Consider the following 11,530-nt stretch of genomic DNA (forward strand, 5'->3'; position numbering starts at 1 on the left):
AAAGAATTTAAAAAAAAAAAAAAAAAAATTAAATTTGTGGTTTTTTTTTCTCCACTTTGGTTGTGTGTTCCAAACATCATTCCAAGTAATATTATTTGCATTTGAAAACCATGTCGAAGTTTGTGATTGAATGGCTCTGTCTCTTCCTACTAAATGTTCGAAATTGAAATTGTTGGGATTTCCACATGCTAGTAGTTTACCAAGACTGGATTCCTGGAAAGGTATCAATGGGTTCATCTATTTCTTTTTTGGTCATTGTGTGGTCATTTTAGTTCAAATTTATTTGAATTCATTTTGGTTTTCGGTGATTGTGTGGTCTTTTTTAGTTCAAAAAGAGAGAAAGACACTTCTGTTTCTGTCTATAATAGAGGCCGAGCGTGGGGGTCCCATTTTGAATAATGAGTCATTTTTCGTTGAGAGATTCCTTTTTGGAGGGATGAGATCCGGCTGAGCGGACACTATTTTATTCGTTTAATTTAATTTTTTTTAAACTAAAAATTTGTATTTGGATTCGGTAGTTTATATCGTCTGTCGAATAATGTTGTGTACGATTCGCTCGGGTAGAAACAAAAATAAGCGGCTTACGAATTTGAAATTGGGGAAGAGAAATTTGAGTTTCGCATTTCTTTCTTTTTTTATTTGTGACCGGGGAAATGATTTACTGCGTAATAATATTTGAATTTATTTATTCGCGCTTGGAAGTCTTGGAAATGGGAGGGGAATGATGATCAATTCTCTCAAATTACCGCGTGTCTTATCAAGTCGATAATGACTTTTCCCAACTACTACTGTTACACGGCCACAACGTCACAAATGCTTGGCGGTGGGGAGGGGCTCATGATTCGTGCATGGCCTACCACTGCGGTGCATAATCTGCACCAGAAAAGAGCTAGAGAAAACACGAAGAGCTGCTGGAACCATGACGAGGAAGCCCGGCCCTATTTAGTCGTTGATCTCTAATCAAAGCTGCACCGGACTCTCTCTAGGAGTTGTAATCAGATTAGACTTGTGTGTGTGTGTAGTTACTACCCACCATCTCCCTCCCTTTTTCCCCTGCGATCGAATTTATTTGGTGGGGTTGGGGGGGGGGAACGATTTGTCGACTAGTTGTGGCTCGTTTCTATTAATAATTCCGTCTGTCCGCGCACTGATTCCACCTGGGCTGCTGCTGCTGCGACGTATGTAACTAACTACTGCTGCGTCATTCCAACGAGATTTCATCTGATGACAGATTAAGTCATCAGCAAAGCCAGATCGTCCCGGCTATCTTATTTACTGGGCATTAATCATCCTGGACAGAGCTTTGAAATATTTGTACAAGAGCGCTCGTTTTTTTCAAAATCATAATTCACGTTCTGGGTTTAAAAGGGTTAAAAGGGTTCTGACAGTCAACTTTCAGAACTCTGTCCGGCAGCAATATTTGCCCCCGTCAAGAGAAGTAAGAAAGATAGAATTTTGAACGTTTACCCTGAAACCGGGATAGGGAAGCCAACACAGCCGTGAAAAAGCAACCAGACTCTACAGTAAAGAAAAGCTCGATTCTCTAATCCAGAATTTTTTCGAAGTGGTAAAATTAGGACCATGTCTTAATTTTTAATAAACAGAAAGCGCTTTTGAGAAGAAGCTTTGGTTGGTTTTGGTATTGCCATATTGGTAGGGAGTTGACTGATATCAGGCAACATCGGGAATGCGGTACTGGCGATTACCAACTATTTACTATCGTCTATCAATCAAGCAAGTAAGCAACAAGCTAGCGCAGAGCACAATCTTAACACAGGACGTTTCACCACTGTGTCTTGAAATAATCCGTTTTTCGATTTGATAGCCTTGATAGTTTTCCATCAAAATGACAAATAACCCAAAAGAAAAGTCATTCTGGGGTAAGTGATTTAAAAAAACAACATATATCAAGGTATGATTATCCAACCGGTACCACATATTCCTTCACTGTTGAACGGTCTTTCCACATTTCCAAAGCTGTTTATGATTTCTCATCGCCATACAGCAGTAGTATGCATATAAAAACTCTTATGGTGGATTGTGATGATAAGAAAGGGATCATTTTATGCCATCTGAAAAATGATTATGATGATTGCGAGCCCGAAGGGCGAAGCTACATGGCCGGCCGATATCTTCGCCGGTTATTTGTGTCCCACAGCAGCCCGCCGCGCCCGTCTCGGCACGCGCTCTCGGCTCTCCTCAAACCGTTGATGAACTAACAATATTCTATATAGTCTATAGCTTATCAAACTCAACTGCTTTTTCTAGATCGGAATCCTGCTGCTGTCCAGCATCACGTCCCTCCGTTTATTTCGCCTCATTGTATAGGTTCCATTTTATTAGCCGGAATAATCGAGCGACTCCACGGATGTGATTGTTTTGAAACAGTTGAACACACTTAAAAAAAAAAACGTCGTCTACAGATGGACTATTCATAAGCTTCTGTAACCGACGCCAGGTGACAGGAATACGCGCCATTGCGGTAAAATGCAAGGGGTCCGCAACTCAAATTTACTTTTTATTTTTTTTACTTTTTCCTTGCTTTATTTTTCCTTTTTTACTTTTGAGATAGGCTTTCCTTCAAGCGAAAATAAAAGGGTAGGGAGGGGATGGGGAGGAGGGGGGGTTCGTTCGCGCGCGCCCTTCTTTTAGCACGTAAAGTAAATTTCCTTTTTTTTTCCTTTTTTCACTTTTTTTTGCTTTTTTACCTTTTTTATTGTAGTAAATTTGAGTTGCGGACCCCTTGGTAAAATGGCAAATCACTAAAATCCCTATATTAATTAATAATTTTTTATTTCATAACCAGAATCATTTAGGCTATTTTCGGAACGGCACGAAACTGCCACACAGCGACTTAAAAAAAGAAAACCGATCCGAGAAAGGTGCTTGAATGAAGTCAAAGTGGAAACAACTAAATTCCATGTAAACAACAAATGTATTTTCAAGGTTTGATAATATCAAAACGCCAGATCGAACGAACTTTTGGCATGGAATGACAAATAATTTATCCATTTTGATTAACACGAGGAAATTTTTCGAAAGACCTGATTTGCCATGAAGTTTTGGAAACGCTGGGAGTACAAAGCAGGATGGTGAACCGATATCGAATCCTATATAATTCACAAATGAAGAGTTAAGCTATTTGCCCTTTTCCAAAAAAATTTATTTAAAGCCAAACGTACTCCATCGTGAATGGTTGCCTTTAGCGCATGTTCAATTTTTTTCGCCAGTCGATAGTTCTGCAAAATGTCGATGATGCCTAGAAACACAATCAATCTGTCGCCCTTGGCGTTACGAGCTGGTATACCGTCAAGTCTGTTTAGTTGCCAAATCGAAAGAAAACCCAATAAATATATTAAATAATCTGTTATGTGGAAAATTGAAAAGCCTTAAATAGTTACCGACTATAATCTCCCTTGCCACTGGGTTCATTTCTCATCTGGATACTTTCTAGCGTAGTTGAATGGGCCACTAGTTTTCGTCGACTGACGATGGAACCCTTTCGAAGAATAATTGGCGATTGACTAGTTTTGGCTGTCCGAAACGAAGTTTTAGTTCCCGCACTGTTTTCTCCGTCAATCGAATTGTTGCGCCGATGCTCGGCATCGTCTTTAGCCGCCAAATCGAGATTGTGGATGGCAACCAAAAGACTGTAGTCCATAATTTTGAAGCTTTCCAAAACACGGCAGTCTCGCTGGATGGAATTAATCAGCGCGTTGTATATCTCCGCTTCCTGTATATCCCTTCGGCGAGCTGATAAGCTTGCTTTTCTATCTTATCCGCTATTATAGAGTTCCCGCCAATTCGTGTTTTGCAAGTCTAGACAAGCCCAGACAAGGGCTTGGCTTCGGCCGTTATCCTCAAAAGGCCAAGTAATACGTGTTACGTAATAGCTATAGCCGATACGTCATCATGGAGGGGTACGAAATTATTTTTTAATTCAATTATTAATTAATTAAATTTAATTATTTTAACACCCCTATACGAAGCCCCCAAACGGCCCCACGCCCCAAATGCTTTTGCCCTTCGACGATCGCTTGCATCATCAGTCGAAATGACAATGAAGCAACAACACAAGATGGCGCAACATTGGTCCATGCACGCATATTAGGAATACTATAGATAGACTATAGCTTTTTTTTCAATTCGATTTTGCATATTTTGTTTTTCAAATTATGTGTGAAATTAATTTTGAATAAAATGCGTAAAATTACTGATTGACTGAAAATGTCATCTCTTGCTAATTTCCATTTGAGATTTTGATCGTAAATGACGAAAAATCAGAAGATGGGAGGTTTGCAGTGCAACCAAAAGTCTAAAGCATTTATATAAAGGCAATTTATACAAGGATGTGGCGAAAACAATATTCCGTAGAGCTTGCATGTTCGAAATCCAGCAACATAATGATAGAAAAAAACACTTTCACCCTTCTCGTGACACAGATTTTCACGTTGGTAATCTCAGCTGTCTTTTGGCATGGAGTGTGTCGCCTGGAGTTTTCCTGGACCGGTGTCATTGCCTTCGTTGAATGCATATTGTCTTTCCTAACTATATGCCTCACTTTCACGACTATTTCGGCTATCCGACCAGACATACGATGGTTATTCAACGCCTTTAGTTGGGCCTACCTCGGCTATTGGGCACCGACATCACTGATAGCAGGACTTTCGTCTCGCTTCCAAGCGCTAAAAGCTTTGAACCTAATAATGGCGATATTACAGCAGATCTACAGACTTACCATCTCTAATAATATCCATCTGGTTTTTTGCTGTCTCGACGTCTGCTATGCATTTTCCCACTACCAATTCTTTTCAAGACAAACAAGAAACCCCGCAGTAACCGTCAGCCACTTTGAATACGAGGAAGAAAAAAATCGATTTTTAGCCCAGTTCGCCAACATGCCGGACGACGGTGAATGCCCAATTTGCATGGGCCCTCATAGAAACCCGACGAAGCCCTTTTGCGGTCATGTCTTTTGCTGTCATTGCATTCATACCTGGTGCCGCGTACGGTCAGCAACGTGTCCCGTGTGCAGAAGGCCCGTTACTAAAGTATTATACGACCGAACACCGAGTGCAGAAGATCTGCTTGTTCCAGCTGAAGCTCTATTTGATTTCGACCGACATGCGGACGAGGATTGGGATGTTCTAGAACGAGAATTCTATGAAATTGTCGAAAGCGTCATGGCCTACAAGCTGATATTATGCTCAACTGTGGTTTTTTGTTTGGCGTTGTTGAAGTTAATGAACGAAGTTGACGGCTTGGCTTAATTGGATTTTCATCAGCATCAATTAATTAATACAAATGTTACCGCGCGCATCACAATCAAATGTTCAAATGTCGCAAATGAATAATACATCACAGATTTCTTTTCACACATATATATACTAACAGTTTCATCATTTCATTCTCTCGCAGGCGTAAATCCTATATCATATGAAATATCATATTACAATATAACAAGCAGCAATCAGTTTTATTTGAGATGAAATTGAATTTAACATAAAAACAAAATTCCCTTAAGGCTATTTAATAATCCTCTCTTGCCAACCTTCGCTTTGATTGATTCGAATAACATATAAATAACCTGGGAAAATCAGTTGTTCAGCATTTTCCGTTTAATTTGCATGGATAAAATGTTTTGTTCTAACAACGAAATAACAGTTATTTTCCCCACATGGATGATCACAAAAAGTAGTCTATTGGTGATTCCATCAGTGATTTGGCAATCTCGTCAGCACTATAAATGGAATTGTTAGCCATTTTGTATTGAGCGAAATAGGACTATTAATTGCGATCGAACGCGAATTTCCATTCTCTTTCACCACCTTCGCGGATAGCCGTGGAGACAACGACCGATTTCACGTCAATCGGGACAATCCTGTTTAAAAAACGAGTCAGTATAAAATCTTGGCTAAATAATAAAATGGCAATCTAACGTGGGATTTTCAGGATCGGCCATCCATTGGCGATACAATTCAATGGCTTGTCGAATACATTCTTCGTTGCCATAATAACAGGCCCATTTTGAAATGAGAAGACGCAGTTTGCTTGTCAAGGGAGAATCCTCGGTATTTTGGCGGAATCCCAACGAGGAGAAAATCGGCGACAAAATATTACGGAAGTGTTTCTATAAAAAAGAAAAGGCCAAAAATATTTCTCGCCGTGTTAAAAAGGAAAACCATTAGCCTACTTTAAGAAGGTCGTAACCAGGTTTCTGCCACATCATCGAGTCAATGTACGTTAGGGCTGCAAATGTGGATTCCCATGGCAGGACCTCGCCTTCGAATTTCAGGTATTCAGTTAAATTGAAAGCAGTTTCATAATCGACCAATCCAACTCTGGCCAAATTAAGCGAATCGTCCATAATTTGAGCTCGATTAATAACTGAAATGGCCGAGTGATTCGTCATCGTTCGTCATCAGTTGTTGGCCAATCAACTTCCAATTGTGCGCGTCGTAATTGACCCGATAGTAGCCTGTTCACGTTATAGATTAGTAATATTAGATCCAGGTACAAGAAATCTGAACTTACCAGTTTCGTCGACGTTAAAGATGATCCAGTCATTCATTCCGATTTCAGATTCTAGCGTGAGATTTTTTGAGGGCTGGCTGTCTGCCAACCAGGTGGATCCAATTGTCTTGTAGTCAGTCGTATAGGTCAGGGGAACCCACCAAAGGTAGACGGTCGGATCATCGGTGGCTTTTTCAGACTTGTGGAGCAAGAATCGTTCCTGAATTAAGAAGATAGCACCAATTCTAAACTTAATCGGTGAAAACTTTTAAAAGGAAATAATAAGCGACAATCACCTGGCTAATTGAAACGTTCAGACTTTGATAATCGCGCCGAATTGTAACGACGGGAAAACCTATAAGGAAGAAAACATCCTACTGAGTTTTAGTTGATAGGTTTTTACAAAAAAGTAGTCGTTATACCCATCTTGAGAGTCCAAGTGTCCATAATCGTTTTGACATTGGCGGGCAGTATGATATGATCGACTTTGGCTTGGTTGTCGAACGCGTTCCACAAATCGTCCTGCACCGCATTGCCGTATTGACTTGACAATGAGACGAACAATAAATGTAAAAGGAAAATCGTTGACGGAAAAGGATATTTGTTATTCGTCATTTTAACATACCGTTTATCCAAAAAATTGAAGAGCGCCTTTTTAAAATTGTCTTCACCAATGAAGCTGGCCAGCATGCGTATAATCGCCGCTCCTTTCTGGTACGAGATAACGTCGAATATCTCTGCGATTTCGGACGGGTGGTGTACCACTACACTTACGGGATGGCTGGATTCTAGTGCGTCGAGATTCATGGCTTGATGCAATGCGAACGTTACTATCTGCTCAAGAAACTTGAAGCCCGGTTCAACCTGGATAATTGATTCGGGTAATAATCACTATAGGAAAAATTTAATAAGCCAGATTGCGAATTCTTACGTGGTCGGCTCCAATATGTTCTGCATACGATGCGAATCCTTCGTTCAACCACAAATCAGTCCACCTTTCAAATATTTCAAATATGAATACAACAAGTCGCTATTTTCTAAATAAGAAAAAATTGCTAACCATTGCATAGTGACGAGATTGCCGAACCACTGATGGGATAGCTCGTGAGCGATTACCTTAATCACTAATTCTTTGTGATCAAACGAGGAAACTGTTTCGTCGTACAACAAATACTTTTCTCTGCAAATAATCGGAAAATAAAACACTAATTTCCCCAGGTCTGCATTCGATTTTATGAGATTAATTAGCGAATTTGATTATGGTACCCGATGGTACCTGTAAGTGATCAGCCCCCAGTTCTCCATGGCACCTGATTTAGAAAATGAATCATAAAACTATAAAACTGATGGATTAAAGATAATAGTCATCAAGGAAACAAACCCAATGCAAATTCTGGAACGGCGATCATGTCTTGTTTGGGTAGTGGGAATGAAATATTGAAATAATCTTCAAAGAACGACAGAATTCTTGGGCCTATATCACTGGCGTATCTTTTGTCGCATAAAAGATAATAATAACAAAAAAATGTTTCTTGGTGAAATTTGTCAGTTCTTTTATAACCTACCGAGTCTGATTATAGGCCGATGGACGGGAATAAATATTAAAATTCCATTTGCCTTTCGTTTTCACCGATGGAACTTGAGCGTAGTTGGCCACAGCGAACGCCAAAAGGTACGTCGACATTGGCACGGACGGTTGAAAATGATCCCAGAAGAAATTCTCCATGCCGATCCTTATAAGAACAACAACTCAAAATTTGAAGCAAATAGATAAACAAAATAATGGAATGCTTTTTTACATTGGAGTCGTGTCGATCAACGGCATATTGGAAAGAGAAATCATGTCTCCATGGCGGCCCAAAGTGACGGTGAAAGTAGCCTTCAAATTCGGCTCATCGAAGCACGGGAATGCTCGGCGGGCATCCGTCGGCTGCATTTGCGACGAGGCCATGTATCTGTTTGGCAATTATTTAATTCTAAATAAAGTAGCGAATAAACATCAGCTTCTAGCTTGCATACCTTTCTGTACCATCTTCAGTGTAAACCGAACGATAAAATCCCCTCATTTGGTCCGTTAGATTCCCGACGAAACTCATAGAGAGCGTGTAATTGGACCCTGCAGTTAACTTGACTTTGGGATTCAGATGGACGATAAGGAATTCCAATTTAGTGTCGTATTCAATCCCTTCGACTTCGAGAAGCTTGTCGGTTTTGCATCGCTCAATTACCTATAAATCATAGAATTAAATTTGATGTTATGCAACTGCAATTAGATGATTCAAGATATTATAAAACTGTACCTGAACTGATTGTGGATCGACGACAATGTCTGCACTGTGTAACTCGATACGGTTGGTGTCCTCGCTGCATTCCAAGTCAATGGAAACTTGCCCTAAAATGGAGAAATTGCCTTTGTCCAATATGGGAAAAAGGCGAACGTCATAATGGCGAGGGGAAACTGTTTGGGGTAGACGGACATCAGCACCAGAAAGAGTTTGATGTGCCACAAATAACAAGGAAGCCAGAAATACTGGTGCGTTCATTGTTATAGCGCTTTGTGCAGTGCGAACGAGTCGGGACGAGTATATATACCAACCACCAAGTACCGTTATCCAGAAAACAACACGCATTGTGCGACGGGAAGAATGAATTGTGAGTTTATTCACATTCGATCAGATTAAAGCGAATCTTGCCAATAGGATGTTGTAGCCTTGGGGTACTTTTATTTTTCTATTTAAATTGGATTTCGTCCCAAATCTCTGCTTTTGGATTATAAGAGATATCATTACGAGAGAATTAAATGAAGTTTTAATATTTTAGAAAAAATAATGCGCTTTAAATATTTATCACAAATCTGTGTATTTATTTGTCGGTTATAGACGATCGATTCCATTTAAATGTGTTGCGGTGAAAAAAAAAATTGAATTGTTTATTGGCTTATTGCCTGATTAGAAATCCAAGCCGCTCAGCCAAGCAGTTGAATAAACCCACACAATACAGGGTATCCAAACACTTATGATCATTTGCACAAACACAATTACGTCGCAGACAATCTCGAACATTTCATGATTTAGTAAAGTCTGATCAACGTTGAAATTAAACAGACGAGGTGTGTCGAATCGGAGGTCATCGCCGTCGACATAATTTGGTGTACGCTCAGATAGGGCACGCAAACTTGATGCGGCACCAACTTCAGAGGCAACTGAAGCAAAAGGTGTGGCCGCAGTGAGGCCGCGACGCGTTGTCGTGCGGACCCATGCAAATTGCGCACACGCCGTCGTCGAAAATGATCGTGTTTTGATTTATTTGCGTTTCAACAGTTACATTCCTGGTCATGTAATACTTTTTAAGCTTCCAGTAGACGTAGTTGCTTATCTTAGCGCAGACGAAACAAATAGGGTAAAACAGCGAACTGGGACACGGCCGGCGAAAACGCGAATTGGGACACAAATCGACTTTTTTTTCTTAAAGTAAAATACAAAAAATTTTGAGGTTTATTGCAAAATCTAATTAATTAAATTTAAAATATTGGGGGGGGGGGATACGCAATTAAGCAAAAGGGCGTCATATAATATTCAGAATTAAACGAGATATCGTTAATTGAAATTTCAGAATTTTGCTTACGGCCAAGAAATTTGGGCTCTGTGTTGGCTGTTAGCAAAAATAGTTACGGCATAAGGAATATCTAGAGTATAAGTGAAGTAATCCCTTAAATAATTATATCAAAAGATAGAGAATGAAAAGTTCTACAATATTGTAAAAGGTTTTGTCAGTATTTTGAATATTTATCGAAATATTTCATTACCAGGAAATGGAAGAAAAATGCGAATTTGGGACAGCAGACGCGAATTGGGACAAAAAATTTTGAAAAAATTTTTTTTTTCGTTATTTCGCCATGTCTGTACATCAATCGACGCAGAATTTGAAGGCGAATCGATTGATGTATAAGGTTTAGGGTTTCATTTTGTCATTTAAGCATTTTTTGAAAAATAATATTTCAGGGACTCAGGATCGATTCTATCCAGGTTCAAGAAAATTGTCATTTCAACTTATTTGTTTTTTATTCTTTTCATAAAATGGCATTGAAAGCGAATAGGGTTTCAGGAATTTTCGCGAAAATGTTTGAATTTTATGTCAATATTTGAATTAGATAATGGCTTTTCTTTCTCATAGTGCCCTATCTTATGTCCCAAACTATAGCCCCTTATTATTTTATTGGCAATATTATTTAATTCTTAACTTTTTTAATTAATCCCTTACACTTTCATAAAATGTTTGGGATTCGCTTTAAAAAATGCTAAAAGAACGAAAAACCGATATTTTTTTGAAAAAATAGTTGCAGTTTTGCTGCCATAAGGTGCTATGATGCTAATTGGGACAGCCGAATGGGGGACTTTGTCTATACTATACAATACTCTATCGCAGACATCTTCGAAACAAATCGTAGCTCCGAGGTTTAATGCTAGATTGGAATGCGCGGTATCCTTGGGGTATGAGGTTCGAATCACATATCCGGTAAAAAAAAAATAATTAATTCGTGGTTTAATTCCAATTGTATTTATATCTTTAAAAAATTCCTGATTAACGTCCATTGTCAAATGAATTTTTTGAAAAAGTTATTCGGTAAGAATTCCCGCTCTGATCCCGCCATAAATCACTAGTAAGATCTTCAACAGATTCAAGACTTGAACCTACGACCTTTGTAGTAGCAATCTACTACCTTATCCACTAGACCACCAATAACAATTTTTTTAATCATAACATGTTAACATCTGATTAGCGAAACCTAAGCCAACCACCCAATTTCATATCTATTTTCATTTTATATCGCGATTTCATTTCAAATGATCGCAATTATCAAAGAGAATAATAATTGTTGCCGATAACACAATTAATTGTTTGGTCATTTATGAGTATCGAACTCACAACAATCTTCTTCGTTCGCCGTGATTATACCGCTACGCCATTAAATATTGATGAAATTTAAGGTAAAGCTAAACCTCGTTTTGCGTAAGTT

General features: G+C 39.0%; 2 protein-coding genes across 2 annotated transcripts; both read right to left on the minus strand.

The window, feature by feature from the left end:
- Nucleotides 1-2,925: 2,925 nt before the first annotated feature.
- On the minus strand, nt 2,926-3,913 carry LOC124315936 (phosphatidylinositol 4-phosphate 5-kinase type-1 alpha-like). Its single transcript, XM_046781688.1, has 3 exons — nt 3,402-3,913; nt 3,183-3,315; nt 2,926-3,110 (listed from the first exon to the last, which is right to left on the minus strand). The coding sequence occupies exons 1-3, from the start codon at nt 3,659-3,661 to the stop codon at nt 3,018-3,020; spliced, it is 486 nt and encodes a 161-aa protein (XP_046637644.1). The 5' UTR covers nt 3,662-3,913; the 3' UTR covers nt 2,926-3,017.
- Nucleotides 3,914-5,474: 1,561 nt separating this feature from the next.
- On the minus strand, nt 5,475-9,056 carry LOC124315902 (aminopeptidase N-like). Its single transcript, XM_046781640.1, has 15 exons — nt 8,814-9,056; nt 8,533-8,741; nt 8,313-8,468; nt 8,079-8,246; nt 7,895-8,004; nt 7,790-7,823; nt 7,574-7,693; nt 7,445-7,508; nt 7,139-7,377; nt 6,936-7,057; nt 6,810-6,868; nt 6,535-6,733; nt 6,194-6,478; nt 5,940-6,130; nt 5,475-5,881 (listed from the first exon to the last, which is right to left on the minus strand). Exons 1-13 carry the CDS (start codon nt 9,054-9,056, stop codon nt 6,381-6,383), a joined length of 1,821 nt encoding a protein of 606 aa, XP_046637596.1. The 3' UTR covers nt 5,475-5,881; nt 5,940-6,130; nt 6,194-6,380.
- Between the last annotated feature and the right edge of the window lie 2,474 nt (nt 9,057-11,530).

The sequence above is a fragment of the Daphnia pulicaria genome, chromosome 11 (assembly GCF_021234035.1).
Source record: "Daphnia pulicaria isolate SC F1-1A chromosome 11, SC_F0-13Bv2, whole genome shotgun sequence".
Taxonomy (NCBI): domain Eukaryota; kingdom Metazoa; phylum Arthropoda; class Branchiopoda; order Diplostraca; family Daphniidae; genus Daphnia; species Daphnia pulicaria.

Coding starts and splice junctions, on each gene's coding strand:
- LOC124315936 (XM_046781688.1), bottom strand. CDS start 3,661: ATGGACTACAGTCTTTTGGTTGCCATCCACAATCTCGATTTGGCGGCT. Junction 3,316..3,401: donor GGCAAGGGAGATTATAGTCG/GTAACTATTTAA, acceptor GCAACTAAACAG/ACTTGACGGTATACCAGCTC. Junction 3,111..3,182: donor AGGCAACCATTCACGATGGA/GTACGTTTGGCT, acceptor TGAATTATATAG/GATTCGATATCGGTTCACCA.
- LOC124315902 (XM_046781640.1), bottom strand. CDS start 9,056: ATGAACGCACCAGTATTTCTGGCTTCCTTGTTATTTGTGGCACATCAA. Junction 7,058..7,138: donor TTCAATTTTTTGGATAAACG/GTATGTTAAAAT, acceptor CTCATTGTCAAG/TCAATACGGCAATGCGGTGC. Junction 6,869..6,935: donor CACTTGGACTCTCAAGATGG/GTATAACGACTA, acceptor TCTTCCTTATAG/GTTTTCCCGTCGTTACAATT.